Source organism: Lepisma saccharinum, chromosome 2 (assembly GCF_977018435.1).
Source record: "Lepisma saccharinum chromosome 2, izLepSacc3.1, whole genome shotgun sequence".
Taxonomy (NCBI): Eukaryota; Metazoa; Arthropoda; class Insecta; order Zygentoma; family Lepismatidae; genus Lepisma; species Lepisma saccharinum.
The window spans coordinates 211,815,021-211,842,565 of NC_139230.1; the positions used below are offsets into that span (position 1 = coordinate 211,815,021).

The window sequence follows — 27,545 nt, forward strand, 5'->3', positions numbered from 1 at the left end:
ATATATTTTTAGTGAATATCTGTTTTATATTGTGAATATGTATTGTATTATTGATGGGACAGATTAATTGGTACTCTATCAGTATTTACCAATATAGGCATATCAGTAACATTACTGATTATTTTACTGATCCGATATATATACACACAGTGAAACCTCAATTTTACGTTTTTTAGGTGACCTAGCTGAAATAAACTTAAAATGCATGAAAATGTAAAATTGAGGAAAATATTATAACATTTTGCTATGTTGGGACAATGAAGACTAAATGTACCTAAGTATAATGTGGGAGAATGTAAAATCTGGGAACGTAAAATCAGGGTTCCTCTATATATAAATATCTTTTAATTTAGTTAAAAATTCTGCTATTTCATTATAATTTTTATGGATAATCTCCCATGTTCTACTTTTTAAAAATGTAATGTCTAATTATGCAACTTCATTTGCACTGCAGTCACCTCAAAACACATTTATTAAGGAGGTCAGTGAACCATTCAGGTTCTTCAAGAACCATTTGAAATTTTATGTTGGGTCAGTAGAATATCGGTATCAGCCAAAATCATGTTGGTCCAGCCCTAGAATATATTATCATATCAATCCATAAGATTATACAGGGTTATTATAAATGATGGACCCATTTTCAAAACGTCATAGGTAGGGAAGTACAGATCCAAATTGAACAAGCTATATACCAATGGAAAGAGGAAGGTTCAAAGTTTCTGGCGGGCAGCGGCCGGCGGGCTGTGGTGGTTGCGGAAGCGGCCGGTAGAGTTTGCGAGAGGACCGTCTCTGTCAGTTGTGAGCGAGATGGCGACCTTGGAGCACAAGGTTTGCTGCGTGCTTGAGTTCACGAAAAGTGAGTCACAAATTGCAGTGCAGCGGGCATTCCGTACCAAATTCGGTAGCAAACCACCAACTAGGAAAAGCATTAGCCATTGGTTTCAGCAATTTCAAGCGACTGGAAGTGTGTGCAAGGGAAGAAGCACAGGCCGACCACGTGTGTCAGAGGACGATGTCCAACGGATTGAAGAAAGTTTTGTGCGTAGTCCCAAAAAGTCTACCAACAGAGCTAGTCAAGAGCTTGGAATACCCCAACCAACGGTATGGAAAGTTCTGAGAAGACGTTTGCTGTACAAGCCCTACCAATTACAAATGGTACAGGCTCTCACACCCAATGACAAAGAGAAGCGTATCACATTTTGTGATTATCTGCTAGCAAAGATGGAGGATGACGCATTTCTACAGCGTGTAATTTTTAGCGATGAAGCCACATTCCACCTCAGTGGAAAAGTCAACAGACACAATGTTCGCATATGGGGTTTGGAAAATCCACATGCAACCGTGCAACATGAAAGAGACTTACCGAAGATCAACGTGTTCTGTGTCATATCCAGTGCAAAGGTTTATGGACCATTTTTCTTTGCGGAAAGAACTGTAACGGGAATCACGTACCTGGACATGTTGGAACAATGGTTGTTCCCTCAATTTATGGAAGATTACCAGGACTTCATCTTCCAACAGGATGGGGCTCCACCCCATTGGCACCGATCTGTAGGAGACTTTTTGAATGACTCCCTTCCTCAGCACTGGATAGGTCGCAGGGGAATTCAGGACCTGGCTCTGCACTTCTGGCCACCCAGATCTCCGGATCTCACACCCTACGACTATTTCTTATGGGGTTATGTGAAGGAAGCTGTTTACGTCCCGCCTCTATACCAACAACTCTGAACGATCTGCGTAACCGGATCACTGCTGCCGTGCACTCGGTAAGCAAATATGCTTACACGTGTGTGGAACGAGTTTGGCTACCGCATCGATGTTTGCCGTACAGCCAATGGTGGCCACATTGAACATTTATAACAGTTACAAACTTTGAACCTTCCTCTTTCCATTGGTATATAGCTTGTTCACTTTGGATTTGTACCTCAATAAATATGATGTTTTGAAAATGGGTCCATCATTTATAATAACCCTGTATTTTATTTAAAGCCTCTCTGATGTTTCATGTTGACCAGGGCATTCACTTGTTTATCTCTGTTGTCTCAACCTCTGTGGTATGTAAATAATGCACAGTGTTGTGCTTTGCAAACTTCCTGATGTATTCAGGATATAGGAAGTTCCATCAGCCTATGGAGTCAGCGGTTTGCATAGTGGCAGTAAAAATCACGATTCGGCATGGAGGAAGGTCTCCATGGCCTGGGTGATATAGAGGTGAGGCAGACTGAGAAGGGACTGACTTTTGATTTGGATTGAGGAGAGAGAAGAGCTTAGAAAGGAGTTGAGCAAAAGTGAGGCGAGGCACTGGTCAACTTGCAACGAAGCCTACAGAGGACTTAGTTTAATTTTATTCTTCGAAATTATCTTCATTCTTCAGATAGAAAGGAAATATTCCAAACCATCCATGATTCAGGTTCAAAGGTTCAAAAAACCCAATGAGTGACCATTGTCTTTTCTAGTTGTTAGTTTTGCTTGTTAGGGGTTTAGTTTTAGTTGTGCCTTTCGCACTGCCAAGTGTTTAACTCGTCATGTTAATGATGAGTGCCCTCATCATCGAGGATGAAGGATGAATAAGTTACATCACCCATTGATTAATTGTGGAAGTAACTGGTTCTGATCCTATCATTCTGTAGAATGACACGTTATTAATGCCTGAGTTGTTTGCAATTTCATTTTTCAGGATTTTGGGGCCAACAGCATTAATTGAAGTGGCTGTAGAGCATCATTCATTTTCTGTTGCAAGCCGTCCTAGGTTTTGTTTGTCCATGTATGGTCTGAAAATTGTGTTCACAAAAATTAGACCTAAGGAACGTCTTGTGAGTATTTCTATTCTTACTGCTTTTAGTTTTTCTCTGGTATTTCTGTTAGTGTATCAACACACTGCCATTCAAATTTCAGTACTAAGCATTCACCAAAAGTAATGCTTTGCATGATCCATTATTCATTTTGTATATCTTGAATCCATGAATCATATTTCAGGGAATGAATGATTCACTGGGATCTATGGGAATTTGGAAGAGTGCTGGAATTGGCTGACAGCTCTATTTCTTATGTAACATCATTATCACCAGAATTCAGACAACTGTAATTTATCATTGGTAGATGATCACTCTTATTATTTTGATTCCAATGTTTGACAGCAATGTGGTGAAAAAATTTAGTTTCAATCAACATAAACTGTGCTTTCAACTTGACAATGCAAAATTGGTGTTAGAAAAATATTGGAAAACCTATTTCACATATGATGTGTCACAGAAGATGTAAATATTTGTGTGTTTTGGCATGCAATGGCTTTTGGTTGCGAATTTGTAATTCACACTTTTCTTTCATATTAATACAGTTGAGACTGCTTAATACATAACTCAGTTCTGGGTAATTCTTTTTTATACATAAATTACTTTATGTCCCGGCAAAATAAGATTTAAAAACTTTTTTATTAAACCTTATTTGTACCTAATGCATTTATACATAATTCAGTGTTACACATACTAATTTTCATAAAATCCAGTTGATTGGTATGTAACCAAGCTACAACAATGTCACAGAAGTGTACATTTCTGGTTGTTACAAAAACACAAGGCAAGTTTCAAATACGAAACACGATAGGCATGCATGGCAGCAGTCAGTCTCAAGTTGCAAGATAGACGAGTGTGGAGGTGTCGCAGAAAAGGCAAGGAGAGGCAGCGTGTGGCATGAAATCATAGGAAAAAGATTTGCCGCAGTTGTTCAGAACATGAGACACATTTTCTTTTGTAAGTAATCGCAATATGAAAGTATGCACGTTAAAAAGATGCCGATAGCTGACGTTTGCAGTGTTCCATAAACAGAACAGCAGTTCCTTCAGTGAATGTTTTCAGTTGCTACTGTTCAGCCATGGAGAACAGAAGGAGGAAAAGTTAATGCTTGACCTGAAAGTAAAATTTATATGTGTGGACACTAATCCACATTAAGAATCAAACTTTTAGATTCGTTAATTTACCACTTTATGACAGAAATAACCTGTATTACATACATCTTGTTCCTCAAAATATATACAATTACAGTATTTTAATAATGATATGACAAGGTATCTACATCTGATTTGTGAGTAATTCTCAGTTGTATGTATTACTTAGATTCAACTGTAGTATTAATGTAAATTCTGCAAGGCCATTTCTTAGTTGCCTTTGGGAAAACAAGTCGATTTTTTACTTGCCGAATATTACTAGTTATTAGTAATTATGTATTTTACGTATTATTTGAATACTTGTGTTCATTACTTTTTTCATTTCTTATCAATAGGCTAAACTGGTATTCTTAGTTCAAAGTATGGGAGCCAGTGTTCAGAGGACAATAGACAAGAGTACCACTCATCTTGTAACAAATATGAGACTAGGGGATACTTACAAATATGCTGCAGCATTTGAAATAACTATAATGTTAGAGGAGTGGGTATATAAATGCTGGGAAAGAAGATATGAGGCAGGTTTTAAAGCCACCAATGAAAGCATGGTGAGTTTTATTTGAAGTATTTATGCATTTGTACTGGTGACATTACCTTCATTACTATTAAATTTTGATACACTCAGGGAATTTCTGTTTTAAGAATTAAAGACAAAATAACAGTAGATAGTTCAGGCAATACAATTGATTTCGCATAATATGTCCTACCCAGCTAGAATTTTTTCCAGATGGTTCCGATAGCAAATATGAGGTTTTTGGCACTATCGGAACCGATTGGCCAATTGAAATTGATTGGTCAATTGTAATAAATTGGTTTCTATTGGAAAGTATTTTATTGTTTTCACACATATTGTTTTCAGTATGTTGGTTATGAAGAAATCTTATCTACACAGCTTCAAATACAATGGAGAAATCATATAAAACAACTAAAATAAATTTCTGGCTAAGTATGTGAAATTTGTAACTTAGAAAACTTTCACATACAATTTTTTTCAAATATATGAACACTTTTTTTAAGTCTGTGGCTTCATTGTGTTTAACACACTTATAGAAAATCGAAAATGAACATTCTGCTTCAGTCATAAATTGACATGTTCTTCCTTTATACATGCAAAATCTGCAACAAATTAGGTTAAACAAAGAATTAGGGATGTGCCGAAGCTGATTACAGATGTGTGAAAATCGGCAGAAATTGACATATCGGTATCTGCATTGGCAAAAATCCGATATTTAAACTGGCACAGATAATACTAGTTTTTTTACCTTCTAATAAGTTTTATATTTTAGTTTTTTTTAAAGTTATTGAAAATTAGGTTATAATTCTTCATCATTGTAGAGTTTTTGTAATTAAATTATTGTAAAACTCTCATTCAGAGGATCAACGTACCTCAAAATCAGAAATAAAACAAAACATTGCTGAACCAACTAGTCCACGTGACCAGGATCTGTTGTTGTATTGGAAATTCAAAAATGAGTATCCAAACCTGAAGCAAGTGGTGAGAAAATACTTGGGTATACCTGCTGCATTAGTATTCATTGAACAAGTGTTCAGTGTTGCTGGACAGATTTGCAATAAGAGAAGAAGTAGGTTACTTCCAGAAGTGCTTCCAAAACTAGTGTGTCTGAAGTTCAATCTGCTAGCATTAAGTTTACATTAAGAACAAGAATTCATTTTGCATTTCAAAGAAGTGTTTGTGTACTAATGTTAAATCTGTTGAGAATCTATGTTCTTCTTATAGGTTCACATAACCACTTTTTGTAGATGCAAATGTACATTCGAATCTCTTGAAAATATATATACCTGTATATGCATATACATATGATATGCAATTGAAATGTAAATAGCAAATTTATTTTTGTCATGCTTAAAAAAACACCCCATTTCTATTGAATCAGTTAAATATCGTCATCAGTATCTGTTCCAAAAATTATCGGTGAGTACATCGGCATTTGTAAATTTTCAGCTTCGTTACATCCCTACAAAGAATCTGACCCACAACACTTGCTGAAAATTTACCAATGCCGATGTACTCACCGATAATTTTTGGAACAGATACTGATGTCGATATTTAACCGATTCAACAGAAATGGGGTGTTTTTTTCAGCATGACAAAAATAAATTTGCTATGTACATTTCTATTGCATATCATATGTATATGCATATATATATTTTCAAGAGATTCGAATGTACATTTGCATCTACTAAAAGTGGTTATGTGAACCTATAAGAAGAACATAGATTCTCAACAGATTTAACATTAGTACACACACACTTCTTTGAAATACAAAATGAATTCTTGTTCTTAATGTAAATTTAATGCTGCATATCAACACTTGAAAAAATCGACTTAGTTGATCAAAAGATTGCTCATTTTCCAATTGAATTACATACACACAAGAATAATGATGGAAATTTTGAATTGTAAAAAAACAAGAATTAATATGAATATTTATTCCAACTACTAGCTGCTTTAAGGTTGAGTTGGTTCTTCAGAAAAGTGGCCGCGGTGGCTCAGTCGGTAACGCGTCTGACTACCATGCTCAACTTACCGGGTTCGATCCATGGCCGGTTCAAATCCGGGAACTTTTCTAATGTTGGAAGCGGCTCCGGCACCCACCCAGCACCGAATGACATGGGTACCTGGAGGATAAAGACGGTCAGGGGTGTGATGCTGATCACATCACCCCCACTCACGACCGGATCAAGAAAGTGTGGGGCGTTACCCCCACACCCCCTATACGCCTTCATGGCATGGTGCTAAGCACAGGGGAGCACTTTACCTTTACCTTTTGGTTCTTAAGAAAGAGTTGATCTTACATATTTATTAAGATAAATCTGACTTCAGCAGTATGCATTAAAATTCAGAAGAAATTAAGTTCAAGTGTGCTATTTTTTCAATGAACTTCTTAATTGACGCTTTTAGTCAATAAATGAATTTATTACATATCAATTCTACAATATGTAAACAAAATAATGTCTTTATTAAAAAGAAAGAAAAAAAACATTTTTTTTTCTAAAGATACTAAAATTGCTTACTTACGATTAACGACTAGTCCAATGTTGATTAGAGCAACATTTCGGGGTAACTACTTTTCCCTTTTTCAGGCTTTTCTTGGCAGTATGGACATTGGTCGGTGAGATGTTTTAACAGTTTGGGAGTAGACTTTTTATATTGCACCTCCGGGGCTTCTTAATGGAGGGTTACATCATATGGGAGTTTTATTAAGGCTTAAACTACATTCACAAATCATTTTTTAACCATGCACTTTTTAACCAATCCTTGTTTTTTTATAATAAGTGACGCGGCATGATTCCAATTCCAAGAAAAGCCTGAAGAAGGGGAAGTAATTACCCCAAAACATTGCTCTAATCAACATTCGACTACTCGCTAATTGTAAGTAAGCAATTTTAGTGTTTTTAGAAAAAAAAAGTTTTTTCCTTTTTAATAAATACATTATTTCATTTATCTCAAGTGAGTAATACACACTTGTGCTATTATGTGTTCACAAATACAATATGTAGAAACTTACAATTGGATACAATTCACCAATTGGAAATTGTCTTGTTTTTCCAATTGGTTTAAGTTGAGATTCCGATTGAAACCAATACATTCGGATTCCTTTATTGGGCATCCGATAGAATCTGATTCATTCCAATTGAAACCAATTCAATCCAATTGACAGTTCAATTGGAACCAATAGAAATTTCCAGCTGGATAGGGATATTTGAGCATTGTTGTTTATACACAGAAAGGCTAATCAGGACTGAACCTACAGTTTAAAGTGAGATCTGTGGATAGGTCTGGCTATTTGAGTGATATCAGACTTTGTTCTGTGTTTACATGTAGGTAAATTGATGTGCCATAACTTCAAATAAGTTAAGAAATATTGTAACACATGGAAACGACGTTTCAAATCTTCTTAGTCAGATACTTGAATACCTGAAACCTTGATATGTTTTCAACTTAACATAGGTCATCATCAGGAAGAGTTCAAGATCTCTAAAGACAAACAGAAAACAAATTTATTCACTGGATTTCTTACTTTTTCATAAATTTGAGTGGTCACACACCTTCCCATTTAAAATTTTGATGTTGAATTTTGAAAATTCCATGTGATAGAGCAATGTGCATATTCAGCAAATTTTACTGTGCTGATTAAAAATTAGGGAGGATATCATTTTCACTTCATATGTATTAAAGCTATTTAGGTGGTTCCTAATTTATTGTCTTCCCTGCATAGTACATGTATATACATATACACACAAGAGGGAGGGTCGCGGTAGTCTTTTTTAAGTCACTTTGCTCTCGTAAGAAATATTAATCATGAGAGCTCCTGAATAATACTGTTTTATGTACATAATGATATGTTTGTGTAGCTTTATCTTTATTTCTTTCATTAACTCGACTGGTTATTAGTTTTTAATCTTGCCTATGAAAAACATTGCTACTGCATTCTATTGGTGCATAGTACCAGAAAAAATGGCAGTGATAATTTTACCAATTGCCATTTTTTTTAAGATAACAGTGTAATTCATGTATCCTGGTTTTGTAAAGTAAATAAATGCCCATAGTTCAAAACAAAACCTATTCAATAAATAAAGCAGCTTCTTCATGGAAGATTTTGTAATTTTATGTTATATTGGTGGAATGTTGGGTATTGGTATCCATTAATTTTGTTATTTTATTGGTATTACCAAGAGTTTCATACTGGTCCATTCCTAAAATATGTGATGCCTCCCTGATGGCATAATGGTACCATAGTTTCCTTGTAATCAAGGGGTCCCAGGTTTGGTATTCGGCAGAAGCACATAGTGGTTCGAATCCCACTTTAAACTGTAGATCCAATCCCAGTGGATTTTACTTGTTACATCACACATCTTTTCAGTAATGTTTTCCCATCCTAATGTCTTGTATTTTTTAACATGTTTTACTGAAATGTTTACTGTATCTATATACTGTTACACCAGAAAAATTACGAATAGCAAGCTATGTTCACCATAGTAATTCAAGTGGTTTTACTGAAGTGTTTGGTTGTATAATTATAATGTATTTTAATTTTGTTTCAGCTGCACTTAGAGTTCAAACTTTTTTCACATTGTTATGTGCGCTTCTATGGATTTACTCCTGAACAAAAATCAAGTATGGTGTACATGTTGGAGCATTATGGAGGTGTTGCTGTTGAAAGGGAACATTTTCAATGCACTCACTTGGTATGTGATAATATCTAATATATGCATTCTTTTATGGTAGTTTATTATTATTTTTTAATATGTTACAAACTGGTGACTTGACATTTCCACAACTCCTTAATGTGATCTAATTTAATGTAATTTGTTTCAAAAGCATTTCAATGGAGTGTGTGTTATAAAGATATATACATTATGAAGGTATAAAAAGTAGAAATACTTTAAAATTTTACTATAAGATTTTTGTGGTAAGATCACTCGTCAAGAAAACATGCATTATAATTGACAAGACAAAAAATAATCATATTATAAAACATGGTGTGTTCTGCAAATTGCTGCTTTTAACTATTACACCAAATCACCACTTGCAAGTTGAGCATCTGGTAGACATGATATCTAGAGATGTAAGATTTCATTACATAAACTGGGCACATTTCAGGATCAAAAGCTGAATATATAAAATGTTAAAAGGCATTTTGGTGTTAAAATAATAAAAATATTATAACCTGTTGTGCAATAGCCTGTTAAGGTCTCAGGCCTACCTACCGACTGCCGGCTTCACTCCCACTTGATCCTACTCACTCACTCACCCAAGGTGGAAGATCATCCAACCAGTTTCAGGAAGGTGATGTGTAGTCAGCACAATGAACCCCCTGTCATTGTTGTAGGTTTCCACGACCGGGTTACGCTACTCATTCATAGCTCCTCAATTTCCTTATGATGGTGGGTGGCGGTCCTGGGTTCGATACCTGGTGGAGGCACGTAGTGGTTCAGATCCTATTGTAAACTGTAGGTCGAGCCCCGATTAGCCTTACTGTGCATAAAGTGGACTTAGAACACCAACTCAATCAATCAATTTTATATACATATTAAGGTATGACATATGTGACATACTCAAATCACAAAACAAGATATTCATTGTTACTATAATTAAGAAACAAAGTTTGAAAATGTTAACCCCCCCTCAACTTATTATGGGATAGATTTTATAAATGGGCTATTTACTCTTCAACAACCACTTTCAACTAATATACAGTGGACTCTTTTTATTTCGAACATGGATAATTCTTATTACTCGGTAATTTCAACAGCAGAAGTTTATTTCCCTTGGAACTGTTTTTAAAGATACAGTTTTTGTTAATTCTAATTTTGGATAATTCAGATTTTTTTATGTCCCCTTGGAGTTCAAATTATAAAGAATACACTGTATTTTAATTTTACATGTAATAATAAAAACAAAAGAACATGCTCACAATTAGGGGTCGAGCGGAAAATGTCCAATTTTCAAATTTTCTCCAAAATTACGGTTTTCTAAAATATTGCACATTTTCCTTATTACCTGTCTCATGCAATTTGGTCCATCCAATGTCCATTGGGCTGATGCAAGAAGCGATTTTCGTATTTTTTTTTCCATACACTGATAACACTACTTTCCTTATACATTATTTTATTATTGTATTATTTTATCGCCAAGGAGTACCAGTGTATTTTAAATGCAACTTTGCATGGGTTGTAGGACTGTATCATTGCTACATGTGCCCACAGGGGCATGCTATGCCATTTACCAATTTTTGTGTAAAATTTAGATTTTCTTATTTTTCTTTGAATGTTTGTTATTGGGAGGTACAGTGTATAAATTGCATCTTCGCTAGAAGGTCTGTCACTCAAATAAGTAAATATAATTTTAAAAATGATTTAATCTCTCTATGAAAATCTCTCTTGCTACAGTTTTTTTTGTACTTTGTGGCAAGTTTGAAAAGCACATAACTGGAAAGTGCTTGTCTGTAAGAGGCTTCTGTCTGCTAAAGGTTAATCATACAATAAAAATTGTACTCACTGATGCATTAATATTTCAGTTGCAATTTTGATGTAAACATTGCTTTCTATTGATGAAAAGATTCTCTCGGTCTATGGACCAGGTGAGTTGTGGAAAAGATTCCAAGCTTTCGAGACCTAATGTCATGCTCATCTTCTACCCTTCTACGTTAGCTCTCGAAAGCTTGGAATCTTTTCCACAACTCACCTGGTCAATAGCCCGAGAGAATATTTTCATCATTCGTCTCCAGGAAAGCTTCAACTGACTTCATTGCTTTCTAATGTTTACAAAATAGGAGTAATATAATTTTTCTCTCTTTAGGTTGTAAATGAAAGTGAAATAAATGAAATTCCCGAAAATGTTCATCCAGGGATATATATTGTTACATCTGAATGGTTCAACAAGTCGCTTGCAACAAATGAATATCTAAATGAAAAGGATTTTGGTGTTGGAGATGTAAGTTTTAAATAGGTAAGATTAGAATATTGTTCTCTTAGATTTTGCCAATATATTGGTCTGTACAAGAGTTTACTTTTGAAAAACTGTCTTCATTTTAGATACACCAATGTAAAGTATTTGCTGAATGAAAAGTGTCCTAATGCTTAAAGCTTTCCTGGTGGCGAATAATAAATAGCTTTTCTCAGGATATCAATCTGAAGATCAGAGTAACATTAGCTCTTGAAGCTTGGAAACAGATATAACCTGGTTGATATCCCGAGAAAAACCTCTTTATTTTTATTAAAAATGTTCTGTTTTCACTTTGGTGGCTGAGCATATTGAGTTCTGTCACAAAATTTGGAGTTATTTTCAGCAAAACATGGGGTGAAAATTATACTTTCTTTAAATATAGGACTAAGACTTATACCCCATGCATTTTACATAGGTGAAGATACGAATATGCCTATTATGATGGAAATTTTAATTTTGTGTAATTAATTCTACTTTCCAAATTGAATTTGAGATTTTATTCACCTTAACTCAGAAATATACCAAAACCAAAATTCAGTCCATTGTTATTTTTTCATTATTTAACACAACTATGTCTAATCATAATGTAGGGAAATTATGTTTGCACTCCTTACTGATATATTTAATGAAAGGAATAAGTGTTCAAATGGCTAATTTTCAATTCTACTGAGTCCAAATTCCATTCATGAAAATCACGTGCATCAGTCAGTCATACTAACAAAAAAATGTAGAGTAGAATTTTAGTTGCTGCGAAGATTAATTGTATGTATTTAACACAATTATTTAGTAAATCACAATATAACTTCTCTGTTCTGTATTAATTGGCAGTTGTGCACCTCAAAGAATTTACATTATTTTTCATTCTGAATATCTACATTTGTTATTACAGTAGACTCGCGATTATCTGAGCTAATTGGGACCGAGACTACCTTGGATAAGGAAAAACTCTGATAATATGGAGATAATGTGCTAATAGGTAATAAATGACGGAACAACACTTAAAACTGTATACTAATTATTTATTACTAGTACAATATAAATGAGAAGATTACTTTTTCAAAAAAGTCTTTCATAATTTTTTGGACTAACCTCTTTCCTCTCTTCAACGCTGTAGGGAGAGTAGATCAAGCAGCATAGACTCTTCCTTGCTGTTCAATGTAGGCTATAGCAGCTTCGATCACCTTCAGTCCCTTGATATTTTTGGGGTGCTCTCGTCGGTGTCGTGCTCCTCGTAATTTTCTTCAGGATTGATGACCATATCAACAATAGCATCGTCAGTCAGCTCCATTTCTTGATCTTAGTTACACCACTCGAGGATGTCTTCATTTTGGATTGCCTTTTCAGCTGGTAGCTCATTAGCTAGCTGGACGAGTTGAGAGGCATTTTCATTGTTCGATCCCGGCAAAGTTTCATTGGATTTCTCCAAGCCAAACAGCTTTCTCCCTGATCTTTGAAGTGTTGAGTTCTTAACTTTATCCCACACCATCACAATCCAATATGAAACATCTTTCACCGTTAATTTTTTCAGAGCTTCCGTTATGCCCATCCCTTCATCCAGTCTGGAAATCAACACCTGAAGAAGCCTCCGCTGGTAGTTTCTTTTCATAGTCTCAAGAACCCCCTGATCCAGGGGCTGTATTAGTGAGGTCACATTAGGTGGCAAGAACATGGCTTTAATATCGCCGCTACAAAGTTCGTTGGTGTCCAAGTGTGAAGGCACGTTGTCCAACAACAATACCACTTTTCTAGGAAGCTTTTTTCTTATTAGAAATGCCTCAACCACAGGAACGAATTCCTTGAAAAACCTGTCGTTAAAAAGTGTGCTGTCCATCCACACACACTTTTTTGATTTCTGTACATGGTGGGAAGACAATTGACATTGTTTTTAAACGCTCTTGGTTTTTTTGACTTCCCAATCAGGAGGGGTCTTAACTTAAGGGAGCCAGATGCGTTGGCACAGGCTAAAATGGTCACTCTTTCCTTACTCTTTTTGAACCCAGGAGCATTTTTTTTCTGATTTCGCTGCCAGAGTCTTGCTAGGAAGCATTCTGAAGTTCAGCCCAGTCTCATCACAGTTGAAGATTTGATCCGATGTCAGTCCGTCAAGCAAAACAACTTCTTTCATTTTTGATTGAAATTCAACAACTTCAGATGAATTAGCTGACAATTTTTCCCCAGTAATGTTGAGCTGTCTAATGCCGTATCTCTTCTTCCATCTGTCCACCCATCCATCGCTCGCGGTATAACCTTCTTTGGCATCCTTAATTTTTTTTTGAAATTCTATTGCCTTAGCTTGCACCATAGGACCACTTACTGGATTTCCCGTGCCTCGCAGATGTGAAAACCACAAAAATAAAGCCTCGGACGTCTGCTCAGATTCACCTTTCTTCATAGTTTTCTGCGCTAAACCACTGCCCCCCTCACACTTTGACTCACCCACTTTTCAATGTCCTTTTCCAGAGAAACCACACACCTTTTCCATTTGCCACTCATACTACATTACTTGCTTAGAATTGGCCTACACAGATTTAAACACCACCGTAACAATCGGATACACCGACAATGTAACGAACATGTGCAGTGCGGACAGTGACTTACTCCAACTTACTAGTAAACAAACAGGGGGTGCGTTATGAAGCGCGAAGTTTTCTAACCACTCCCTTGGTTAATCCGGAGCCTCGGTTAATCGGGACTCTGTTAAATGCGAGTCTACTGTATGTTGCCATTTTTTGCCTTTGTTTGCTCCAAACACAAAATAATTAACTAAAACAATTTGTGGGAACATTTTTCCATTATCATACTATGTAATTACTTTAAAAAAGTATTTCAAGTTATTCCTTTGATTTGCTTTTCTGTTGTAAACCTGCAACATACAACATACGTGCACCATAAACAAAAATTCTAATCCACTGAATAAATTTTGCCACATTTGTAGTTATGCAATAAGTGTTTTTTTTTGTTGTTCATCAAATTACATGGATGAATGTGGCAGGCATAACACACAATAAAATACAATTATTTTTTTAAAAAAATTAAAGATACCAGTATGTGCAGATCAAGAATAGTGGAGACTTGCAACAAGATGTGGTTGTTTAAGGGGTTCCAGGTTCGATATCCAGTAGAGGCCTGTAGTAGTTTGGATCCCACTTTAAACTGTAGGTCGGCCAACCTCTGTGCAAGAGTAGTTAGCACAGCATGCTACAATGCAGATTTGAATCCCAATCTGGGCATGGGTGTTCTTTGTAAGTCTCCCTTCATCCATATCATCACTCATCCTCATTGTTGCGATTAGCCAAAAGTGTCAGAAAAGTGACGTTAAATAACAAAAATCAAAACTAAACTGTTGGTCCAGTCCAAATTAGCCTATCTATGCACAAAGTGGACTTTAAACTCAAACTCAATCAATCAATCAAAGTGTGGTTGTATCAATACATGTACATCCTGCTGTATCTGTCGTCTCATTTTCAAATTTACCGTTCCTCCTCAATGGCACTGTGGTAGCATCGTCGCCTTGTAATCAATGGGGCCTGGGATTGATACCTGGTGGAGGCACACAGTGGTTCAGATCCCACTATAAAACTGTAGGTCCAGTTCCGATTAGCCTTTCTGTGCAAAATTTACCAATGAAACTTCAATAATTGTAGAACTTGGTGTTTTATCATGTACTGTATTTTCCACGTTAATTGTATTTTTCATGGTCAGTTCATCATTTTGTGTCAAATATTGCAGTATTCTTGTACAGGATAAAGTTCAGTGATACCATACTGTTGCATTTTTTTGCTGTTATAATTATGCCATTCATGATGAATGTTTACTTCATTTTAGGTTGAAGAGTGTGGGGTTGTAGAAATTGTTGCACCATTTCAGGTATGACAATTTTATTTCTTTTGTTTGTCATTTGCATGTTACTTGCAATTTGGAAATGAAATTAAATCTATGCACTCTGTTAAATCTATGCATATCCATATTTGTACATTGTAACTTGCCTCTGTTTTGTTATTGTTTTCTTCTTTATGCAGTCATATATGTTCAATATATTATCTGCATTATATGTTAAATGTATTATAAAATTATCCACCCTTCCTGATCTTTTCCTCATTCTATTCCTGTGTTTAGATTGATTTATTTAAATTAATGACATTTTAAATGTTATGTGATGCTGATGTATCAGTATTGTTAAGTACAGTATTGGTTGAAATATGTTCATTTCAAAGTTGAGCTTTCATTTTTATCTAGGAAGGCAATGAAAGCAAAGCTGTGTGAATAATAAAACAATTCTCTCAATCTGTTAATTTGTTACTGTCCTTTGCAGAACAATCTGACAGATGACAGATTATTGCAAGATACGTATCTTGAGTTTGATTAGGTAAATTTGAGTTTGATTTTTTTAGATTAGTACATCTCTTAACATCTGTGACTTGTGTTTGTAGATGTATTTCGAGTCTCATTATGTGAAATTGTAAACAATGGCAAAACCACAAGGGGGCAGGGGCAGATATGAGTTCTAGGGGGGGGGGGCAAGGGGAGCAAACATTGACGGCCAAGTGTACCTTCTGGGGGCAATTACCGCCCACAACTTAACAAATAAAAATACTTTGGTAAAAGTTTCTTGCTCGCTTCGCTCCCAGTTCGTTCTGTTCTTAGTCTTATCAAGTTCATAACCATAGCTAGGGGATGGCGGGAGTCGGCCCTGGCCACCGAACAATCTAAATGAAAAGAAGTTGTGAAATTGATTGATTGATTTGTGCTTTTAAGTCCACTTTATGCACAGAAAGGCTAATCGGAACTGGACCTACAGTTTAACACGTTCGCATGTTATTAGTTTTAGGGGCGCTGACTTGTCAAAATTATTGCGGGGGGGGGGGGGGTGTCTGATCACAAATAAATGAATGAATGACTCACTCCCTCCCTTTTTAAAAATAAAAATTACGTCTTCGTATAGCAGTTTTTAAGCAGCTATTATATTCCTCATGCAAATTAAATGTAACATGAAAGACGTGTGTCTGCTAATTTGTTTTTTAGATAACAATTAACATTTTTATTTAAAAATAGGCTATGTATTTACATTAAGAGGCCAACATAACAGTTTTATGCCGGCCTCGGTAGCCGAGCGTGTTGGGTGGTCGTCTCAACTCGCTTTGATCCGAAGGTCTTGGGTTCGAGTCCCGGTGAGGGCATAGGTGTGTTTTAATGTCCGCAACAGACTTGTAAGGAAAGGACATGTGACGGGTGCAAAGAACCTTAGCGTTGACATACCCATAAAAGTAGTGAATATTTACAATATCTAACAGTTTTATTTAATTATTTACATAAATGCTAACACAAATCGCAGGCAAATAGTTTTACTTTTTTGTTCTTGCTACAATATTTTACTTTTTAAATTTAATTTTGCAATAATAAATAAACACATAGCACGCCGTGCTTTAGCAATAATGCCTTTGATCATAGCTGTTCCCGCTTTCGCAATATAGACTTTTCATAAGCTTTCCTTGCGTACTTTACTGCAAGCCAGTGTTAAATAAACTCAAAGACTTTAGAATTATTTTCTCTTATCCTTTGGACTAGAGGAAGAGATTTCGAGGATAACTAAATATCGTACATATCAATATTGCCTGAAAGTCGTGTTTATGACCTCAAATTGTTCAGAATTCACTAAACAACATACTGGTATAATTGTCATATCACCTCGTTATTTTGAAACTCTTTTTAGTAAAAATGTTAACAATACTCGTAATTATAGACTTAGTATATAGTAATAAGTCATGTGTTTTGCTGTCTCTATTCATAGCCCCCCCCGAAAGTTGATGGTTTAGTGGTCTCAGCCCCCCAAATTTGATGGTCTAGAACATTTCAAATGTGTATTTAAAGTTAAGTTCATGTGGCACAATTCATAGTAAACTTTACAAGAGAAGCAAGATAATACATTAGATCATCTTAAGCAAAATTATTTGAGGGGCTCTGCCCACACATCCACCCCCCCCCCCCCAAGCCCCATGGAGTCGGCGCCTATGATTAGTTCTCAAAGCAGTGGTAGTGTATTATCTGTCGTTGCAGTAGACAGGTTTTGGGAGTGAACAGTTAGAACGCCACCAGTACATTAATGCAATGGAAAATAATAAAGTGTTTATTTTGTTTGAAATCACTCAAATAAGGAATCACTATGAAGAAGTCTTCTTTGCAGCATTTTTGGTAATTTTACATATGTGTTAGTCCATATTTTGCAAATTTACAAAGCCACTCGTTAGTACATATTAATAATCCTACTCCTGGTATAATGCATGACGTTTAAAACTCAACGTTAGATAGACCTAAATTCTCTAATTTTCTTGTTGTGCATCGGCGCACTCCAGCGATTTTTCTGTCTGCTCCATTAGCAACACTGCTTCTTGAGTTGTGTCGTGCATCGCACGGCAGAAATATATGTGCTGGGCTCTACTGTATTGTAAATTACCAGACAGAGAAATAAGACTTGTCTTAGTTGATTTTGTTTTAAATGCATGAACAATTGTTTTGAGGAAATTGAGCATGCACATTTGAGAGACAATTTATGTAATTTTTGTTTTTTGCTTTATTGGGAGATGGATGAATTGGTTGTGTAATGTTTTTAAATAATACCAGGTGGTTATAATTAAAAGTTCCCGGATTTGAACCGGTCAGGGATCAAACCCGGGACCTTCAGCATGGTAGTCAGACATATTATATACAACATATACCAGGTGGTTATAATTAAAGTGACGGTGTTCAGAGTGGTACAGCACGGGCTGTAATGAGAGTAGCAGTCTTAAACTTCGTAGATATGCTAATGAAGCAATGCGCTCGCGAATTATGCAAAAAAAAATAGTTCCAATTCTCGCCACCAGGGTAAAAAATGGCGCTGTAAGCAGTCAAAATGTGGTATAGTTACAGGAAAAACACTATAAATCGCAGAAAACAATACTCTTTGTAATAAAATATCGTTACAATTTCACTATTCGAATTACATGAACATTACTAAAGGAAAAAGCAACAAGCGTCACCAATGACAACCAGGGAGCTCACACAATGGTTAGGCAATGTCACCGACTTTGACGTCAGAGTTACGGAAAATTCCACGTTTCGACGACGACGACGACGACGACGACGACGACGACGACGACGACGACGACGACGACGACGACGACGACGACGACGACGACGACGACGACGACGACGACGACGACGACGACGACGACGACGACGACGACGACGACGACGACGACGACGACGACGACGACGACGACGACGACGACGACGACGACGACGACGACGACGACGACGACGACGACGACGACGACGACGACGACGACGACGACGACGACGACGACGACGACGACGACGACGACGACGACGACGACGACGACGACGACGACGACGACGACGACGACGACGACGACGACGACGACGACGACGACGACGACGACGACGACGACGACGACGACGACGACGACGACGACGACGACGACGACGACGACGACGACGACGACGACGACGACGACGACGACGACGACGACGACGACGACGACGACGACGACGACGACGACGACGACGACGACGACGACGACGACGACGACGACGACGACGACGACGACGACGACGACGACGACGACGACGACGACGACGACGACGACGACGACGACGACGACGACGACGACGACGACGACGACGACGACGACGACGACGACGACGACGACGACGACGACGACGACGACGACGACGACGACGACGACGACGACGACGACGACTGAAATAAAAACTAATTCCGGCTTGGCCATGAATGTTTGCGAGTGTCCATTCATGAATTTCATCATATCACTCATCCCATCTTCGTAAATTACCCAAAAGTGGCACATGAAGCGAAGTAAAATAAAGCAAATCAATAATAATGTTATAGTAATAACATTATTATTTACACTATTATTAGTAGTAGTAGAATAAGTACGTTTACCCTGATACTTGCCCCCTCCAGACAGAAATTCATGGTTGCACCTCTGATTGTAAATAGAAACTCAGCACCTTAAATTCAATATTTTAATTATATTAAATATATCACTTAATTGAATTAGAATTTTTGGATGTTGGAATCACATAGACCCCTTATATTATAAGATATTTCTGTGTGGATGTTGAGAGGCAGTAATATGTAAGGTTGAAATAGAAAAAAACATCTGCTTGAATTTTGGAAAGTTTGCCTTGAAAACAGGAATTATACTTGAATGTTATCATGGTCCTAGAGTAGCCACCCTGAATATGCAAAATGCTTTCATTTAATTTGCACCAGAATTGTGTGAAAATATTTTTTTTTCTTTATGAAACAATAGTTATATTAAGGTTCTAATGTCATTCTTGAAAATTTGAAAACAAAACTCTGGTAAATGTACAAGGGTCGTTCAAGGTTGACCGGGATTTTCGTACATAAAAAATCGATGAATAGCCGGATCATGATGAAACGTGCGGGTGACGTAATGTATTCCTTCGCGAGTAACTAGTGCCCGGCATGACGTATTTCGCGCATGAGCAGCAGTTGCAGCGAACATGACGGCAAGCAGTGTGTCTGTGGCTGTGGAGCAGCGGTGTGTAATCAAATTTCTCATGAAGGAGAAAGTGAAACCAGCTGAGATTTTCAGATGATTGTAAGCACAGTATGGTGAACAAACGATGTCACGGACAAGAGTGTACGAATGGTGTGAGCAGTTTCATGAAGGATGGGAGCTGGTGACAAATGATGCGCATGAACACATTCGCCCGACTGCAGTCACACCAGTGAATATCGCACGTGTTGAGCAAATGATTCTTGAGAACCGGCGAGTAACAGTGCGGGATATTGCTGCCGAGGTGAATATCAGTGTCGGAAGTGTTGAGCCAATCATTCACGACCACTTATGCTTCCGCAAAATCTGTGCAAGGTGGGTTCCCCGCCAGCTGACATTCGATCAGAAGTGGACACGCAGGACGGTCTGTGAACAGCTTCTGAATCAGTTTCGAGCAGAAGGTGATGAATTGTTGCAATCCATCATCACGTGTGATAAAACATGGTTGCACAATTCAACCCCAGAGACCAAAAGACGCAGCATGAAGTGGCGGCATAAAGGTTCCCCGCCCCCCAAGAAAAGCAAAATGCAGCCGTCTGCTGGAAAGATCATGGCAAGTGTCTTCTGGGACATGAAGGGCGTTATCCATGTGGATTTTCTGGACAAAGGGAGCACGATTAATGCCCAGTATTACTCCACATTGTTGAGTGGTGCTGTACGAAAGTCCATTCGCAAGAAAAGACCTGGGATGTTGTCTGGAAATGTAATTCTTCTCCATGACAATGCCCGCCCTCACACGGCCAATGTGACAACAACAACTCTGGCCGACATGCGCTGGGAAGTTCTGCCCCATCCCCCCTACAATCCGGAATTAGCCCCCAGTGATTATCATTTGTTTGCACCCCTTAAAGACCATCTGGGAGGGAAGAAATTCATGACAGACGAAGCACTGCGGAGCAATGTCCTCCAGTGGCTACGACAACAACCAAGTTCTTTCTATGCCAAAGGAATTCGGGAGCTGCCAGAACGATGGCAACGGTGCCTCGGCGCGCACGGAGAATACTTTGAAAAACTGACATAGTTTGGTGTTTCTTCTGCTACCTATTTCCTCTGCAGAAATAAAAGTCCCGGTCAACCTTGAACGACCCTTGTATTCATATAATTGTTGTGGGATGTTCATATATTAATATTAATCTGCATTTTGGAATTGATTTATTTAATTTTTTAAGTGTTACAATTTTCAAGCATCGGCATGGTGAGAATCAAAAAGAGTATTGTCATCAGCGTTGGTGGTGGCTTTGTTGGTGGTATTTGCTCAGCTCTCATTTAACCCATTCTTTAATTTTTTTCAGATTGAAGAAGAACCTGAGGATTTGGAAACTGTGAAACCAATTGAGGTATGACATTATCTTTCATGATTGTGGAATAAAATGCACGGTGGTATCCTAAATACATAATGAATTACAACTAACTTTTTCCAAGTTAACCCAAGTGGATGGTGGGAGGGGCCACCGAAAATAATAGAACCTTTATAAGTAAGCCTTGTGGAAAAATTTAGTAACTTGTTGATGTAATTAGACATTATCTTATTGATTTTACTGTTTAATATTTTTTAAGGATCAATGGATAAAAAGCTTTAAAATTGGGGAAAATTTTACAACACTTTGCCCCATTTGGATCATGTAGATTGATTGTATAATGTGAAAAAGTGTAAATTCGGAGCTCCACTGTACTCTAGTTATCACTGTGTGTTGTAGTACTTGCTCTGTAACCTTTCATGTTAGAATAGCAAAATAAAAACCATCATTAAAATAATGTTTATACTAATTATGTTTGCTGCTAATGTTTGACATACACACTATTGTGTAAACTGCTTTTTCCTAATTAGTACTTATTAGGGTTGAACAGGTTGCCTACTCAATGGGAATTCCTTGAATTCCAGGAATTATGATGAATGCTTGAATTTTTCTCCATAGACATGAAAAATTGCAACTTTTATTAATTCAAATCCCACTGAATTTATACATATTTGTTAATGCCTGGAGGCAAGTTTTTCACAGTTTAACTTTTATTTTTATCGAGGAAGGAAAAGAAAAGAAAGCTGCGTGGAAAATGAAGCAGAATTATCTGAATCTGTTTGCTTTGTTAGTGTGCTTTGCAGACAGATGAAAAATTATTGCAAGCTAAGATACCTTGGGTAAATTTGAAATTCTTATAAAATTAACAATTTTTCATAGATTACTATATCCCGTAACATTTGTGACTTGTGTTTTTAGATGTATTTCTAATCTAGTGTATGTTGTTAATATATTTGTTGGAGGAGGGGGGTGAGAGGCAGTAATACATAAGGTTGAAAGAGAGAAAACATCTGCTTGTTCCCTTGAATTTTTGGAATGTTCACCTTGAAACCCAGGAATTATACTTGAATTTTATCATGGCCACTCTGTTGAGGTGATACACTGCTGTTGGTGATTTCTGTTGAACATTTTAGCAAATTTAATAGTTATGAGTGTTACAGTGTAAATGTTAAATTGAAACAGTACAACTTTATTCAATCTAACAAAGATTTGTTCAAATATTCATGCAGAGGATAGTAACAATATGAGAATAATTGTCATTTATTACATAAATTCAGTTTTGCTACATAATTTTGATTTTAATGTAATTCACCAGACATTTGCAATATGGAAAACTATTTTTATCTAATTTTACTGGTGATTGAATTAGAACTGAAATTTTTCTGATACCAATATCACTGATATAGTTCAGTAAAAATTCATTAATATTTCTGTAAATAGCATATACAGCTCTTGATTTTTTTTTGGGGGGGGGGGGTAAAATTATAAATATCTATAAAATCTGTAATTTAGTGCAGAATTCTGACATTTTGTTATTTTTATGAACGTAAAGGTACAGTTTATATACTCCTATTTTTATAAAGTAAATGTCAAAATACATGGTTCCTGGTTAAAATGGAAAACCCATTGCAGTTATCTGGTTACATATATTGATTAAGAAAGATTTTTTTAACCATTTATGTTTTCATTTTAATGTCCTCTTTGTTTTGAGGTTGAAATTTGAACTAAATATTTTTGTTTTACTGCTTCAGGTATGTTTTTATTTACTGTTTTATTAATATGAGAGTGGTACCATGGGCATTTGCCAAGAATTTTAATTATAATAATCATCATCATTAACAACCACCTAACTAACAACATCTAATTGTGATTAAATTAAATAATTACTTTCTGTCCTTAAATTCTCAAATGTTGTTCCTTTGTTTTCAGCCTGAAGACAATCCTGAATCTCTGAAATCCACAAACCCATCCAAGGTATGATATTGCAGTTTTCTATTTTATTGATGAACATTTCATCATACAGGGTGGGGCAAATAAAAGTGGCCCTTGTGAGGGTGCACAGTTGGAGCACTAAGAACACTCACCTGCTAACCAGGACCCAAAAGTGCCAAGAGATGAATTGCAGCTACTTCCAGCATCTCCTGTAACGAGGAGTGTTCCTAATGTTCTCCGAATGTGCACCCTTAAAAAAATTGACTCCTTTACACAGGAATAAACTTTATAGCCTGATAACTATAGTAGTGGGGTTTGTGGTGGGGACAGCACCGGAAAGGAAGAGCATCCCCTCAAGCAGCTTTGCTACACTTAAAACTTGCTTAACATGAGCATATGAGTTTTTTGAGCAAGTGTGGAATCTTGTCTAATCCAAGATTTTTGTAAAAATGCCCTCGGGAATTTTTCAGAAACGAAGAGCTCTCTTAGATTGATTTGTTTATACTTATAAAAGCTGCATCAGCCAGATTTTTGTTCATAAATTTGCCAATTTTTGGCTACACCAGAAATTAAGCTTATAGTATGTTTTTCTGTCAAAATCCCAGGAATCTTGAATTGATATCTATTGGGTTCTGAGACCGAGTGGAGCGTGGTGCATGGTTTTTATTGTCTTGTAATCAGGAGGTTTTTGGGTTTGAGTCCTCATAAAATCTGATGGCAAAATGTTAATATTGTTGTTTTGTAAACAAGGGGCTTTGGGTTCGAGTCCTGATAGATGTGGTACTCCATACGTGAGATTTTGAGAATAATTACTGCTAGTTGATAGCTCCCAGATCTTAAATTTGGTAAAAAATGTTATACAACAGAGCAAAATTATTCTCTATTAAGAATCACCAGAGTTTTGTTATCTGGGTAACAACAATACGGGCGAAACTGCATAATCAATACAATAGAATGGAGGTCAAGTAAACATTGCATGTTCTTTCCAATCTTTTGATCAGTCCCATGTTTCGGCCAACAATAAATTATTGCATGCCCCGGGAGTTGTATGCCAACAGATATAATCTATACTGCGTCTTTTCAGAGAGTTATTTATTATTAAAGAGTAATTGCCTTCTTTCTGTATGCCTGAGTGATTATATCTGTTGATATTACCTGTATTGTGCCTTTTCCGAGGAAAATTACATGTTATTTGTCATGGAACTCAAAGAGAAATTCTTATCTATACTATGCACCCTTTCAGGGACCATCCATCATATTGAGGAAATTTCTTTTCAGATATTGTCATTGCAAACCGAATAGCAGGTTTGATCTTGTTGCACACAAGTCTGTAACTTACAGAATTACAATATTTCTGTATTTCAGCTTTTGGCAAATGTATTGTATTTTGGGTAGGTATCTGCCACGAGCAGATGTGGTATAAAATGGGTAGGTAATATATTTTCTGACGGTAAAGTGTTGTTTTATATCCAAAAAGCCTTTGTGTTTGAATCAGGTCTCTAGAACTGCTCTGTGACCCGTTCATTTCTTACATTATAAACATATGATTTTTCACCTATGAGAATAACGCTACATATGGTGTCATCTGGTAAAGCCTCGTGGAATTCACAGATAATTTTAATGTTTGTTCTGTCATTAACCACAACTTGTTTCCTTTTTGAAGTGTTAATTACAAACATGGGTCTCTGTGTCTTGAATTCATCTGGTGCGTAATACAGGTCAGTACTGCCAGTAGTGACTCTTTTGAAAGCCGAAAAAGCTTCATATAATTTGAGAAAATCATCCTTGGAAATGTCTAAATTGTAATTTTCTCTAGGAAAAACCTCATTTCTGCCATTTTTAAGATATATGTTCTTGATGTTGCAGTTATCAAATTTACTCGAATTTTTTTCCTGATTGTTGTGTCTTCCAGTCTGAAACAGTACCACTACAAAATCGGGCATGTCAAATTGAATGCTGGAGAATGAATTTGTAGCATCAAATTCATAATAAGTACCAGTGGCAACCTTCTGTACGCATTGATATGTGTAAAATTGAAGAGGAATTTGTGGATTTTTTATTATATCTGCTTTGTATTTAAGAGCGTAACTGGCCTCATATTCAACAACAGGGATTCTTAGCTCCATAGTCTGAATAATGCATTTGCCTGCATCTGGTAAGGTATTAGGCAAAGCTTCTCCTGTAGGGTTTAATGTGCTGTACCTCATCAAAGCATTGTTATCATTGGCAGCTCTTCTAAATGTAATTCTTAAACCGCCTTTCCACATAATTTCTTTGTAATCCGAGAAGAATCCTGGCAACAGGCGCATGGGGAACAGCACTGTGTGATTCTTAGATAATATTTTATCACCAGCCTCAAATCCTCCTATTTTGTAGTATGAAGCCTCGGTTTTGGATAATTTTAGAGTGGCCAAAGCTGTGGAGGTAATACCGGGATAATCTACTCTGTTTATAACAACGCCATGTTTTCTGATCTCAATTTCAGAGAACAGATGCGGCACAAAATTATCTACCAATCTTATGTTTGAATTTGCCGGATAATCTGTTCCATCGAGCTTTACAACATCAAATTTGATGTATAGATCTGCTCTGTGGGGGTGTATAAAGCCGTCCCCTACATCAAGATCAACATCTATTTCTGTGTTGGGTTGATTTAAATTTGCAAATGTCCTCCTGTTTGGAGGGAATGATTGTAGCTCATAACTCTCAATATTTTCCATTGTATGTATTTTTATTTAAATGTTAATCTCTATGATTGCAGTTGTTGTGGCTCCAGCAAAATCAACTAATTCTTCTTTTTCATTAGTGACCATCAATTCAATGTAATCTATTCTGTTGTGGCACACAGGAAAATATAATGTTGGGGATGGATTGTAGATGATTGGCTCCATGAATTCGGAATTAGGTTTGAATGTTGCAATGATGCCGGTTTGTTTGTGAGTGCCTATGCCATTTGATTTGGTGATCATACCCTCAGCCACATTACAGTGAATATTCAGAGTCTCTATGGCTAAGAATTTAGGTATATTCATAGCAGTGTGTTTGATGGCCGGTTCAAGTTTTGTGTTGTTCTCAAAGCCTAACAGCTCTCCTATAGTACCCAGATGCACTGTTTCTGTAGCAGATACAATTTCTACTCTGTGAGTGACAGAATTTTGACTTAACACTACACCTCTGGGTAATTGAGCATTTAGAGTGGACAGATTATATTGCCCTGGAGTGATGACAATTTTTTGATCCCCTACTGCAATTTTGTTGTTGTGGTGTGTAATATTAGGTATCAAGTACATGCCGTAAAATGCTCTGAGAGCTATTGTTTTGGGATACACTATGTCATCATGCAATTTGAGTTTCAATATTGAATTTTGGCTGGTGAGATGGAATACCCCCATGATGTTTCAGATACCACAAGGCCTTTTGAAAATTTTCAATTGATGGTTTATTTATTTGAGACATATATCTGAGAACAGATAAACACAAATGTCCGCAATTAACATCTTTGAAGTTTTGAACACGGGCATTATTGTAATAAAGATTAGGTGATTTTAGATATTTTACTAAATTTTCAGGTGGAACACCTCCAAATGAATCAAACACAAATGCCTCATTGTTTAAATATTTAAGATAACAGATCCAGTGAGTGCCCTGATTTTTATACTCATCCAAATTAACAATGCCACACTCTTTGTTGAGTGGTTGTTCCGGTAAAGAATCAGACATGTACACACCTCTAAAATTTTTGATGCCCAGTGGCTTGATTAAAGCTTCAATATCTTGGTTTGTAAGCGGCTCTTGTTTTTTTTAAACTTACTCATGGCTCTCTTAACACCTTTGCCTTTTTTCTCCATGGCCAGGTTATGGCGCCTCTGCTCATCTAATTCTGCCCTATTTTTCTTGGCATCTATTACTGTTTTTGCTATGGCGGCTGATCCCCCAGCCAAGCTCCCCACAGCCCCGAGAGCAGCTAAGATGGCAGGGATAGTAAATATGAAACCCCCCACATGTGATTTTTTTCTTGATTGCTGTAATTTTTTTAATTGGGGGGTACTAAGCAACAATTTCATACCATGTCCCTTTGCAAGACAAGAATTTTTTTTCTTGCGCTGCTTTTTGGTCAAAAGACTATCAATAGTTTTAAGAGATTTGAGACCTGCATAAGGTATTTGATACATAACACCCTTGGCCTTCATTGTAGGTTTATTATATACATGTTCACAGCCCCCACCCCAGTTTTTGTTTGGTGCTCATAGCTATGGTGGTCCCCAATGCTGCTATTTTTTCACTTAAAGAAGCATCTT

The 27,545-nt window shown here is 36.7% G+C and overlaps 1 protein-coding gene across 1 annotated transcript in view; it reads left to right on the plus strand.

The window, feature by feature from the left end:
- LOC145981170 (protein ECT2-like) overlaps window positions 1-27,545 on the plus strand; it is an 86,171-nt gene that overhangs the window by 19,822 nt on the left and 38,804 nt on the right. The window contains exons 4-10 of the mRNA XM_083114295.1: window positions 2,678-2,813; window positions 4,279-4,488; window positions 9,008-9,151; window positions 11,265-11,399; window positions 15,237-15,278; window positions 21,310-21,354; window positions 23,245-23,289. Coding sequence (XP_082970421.1) covers window positions 2,678-2,813; window positions 4,279-4,488; window positions 9,008-9,151; window positions 11,265-11,399; window positions 15,237-15,278; window positions 21,310-21,354; window positions 23,245-23,289 — 757 coding nt within the window. The remainder of the gene's footprint in view (window positions 1-2,677; window positions 2,814-4,278; window positions 4,489-9,007; window positions 9,152-11,264; window positions 11,400-15,236; window positions 15,279-21,309; window positions 21,355-23,244; window positions 23,290-27,545) is intronic.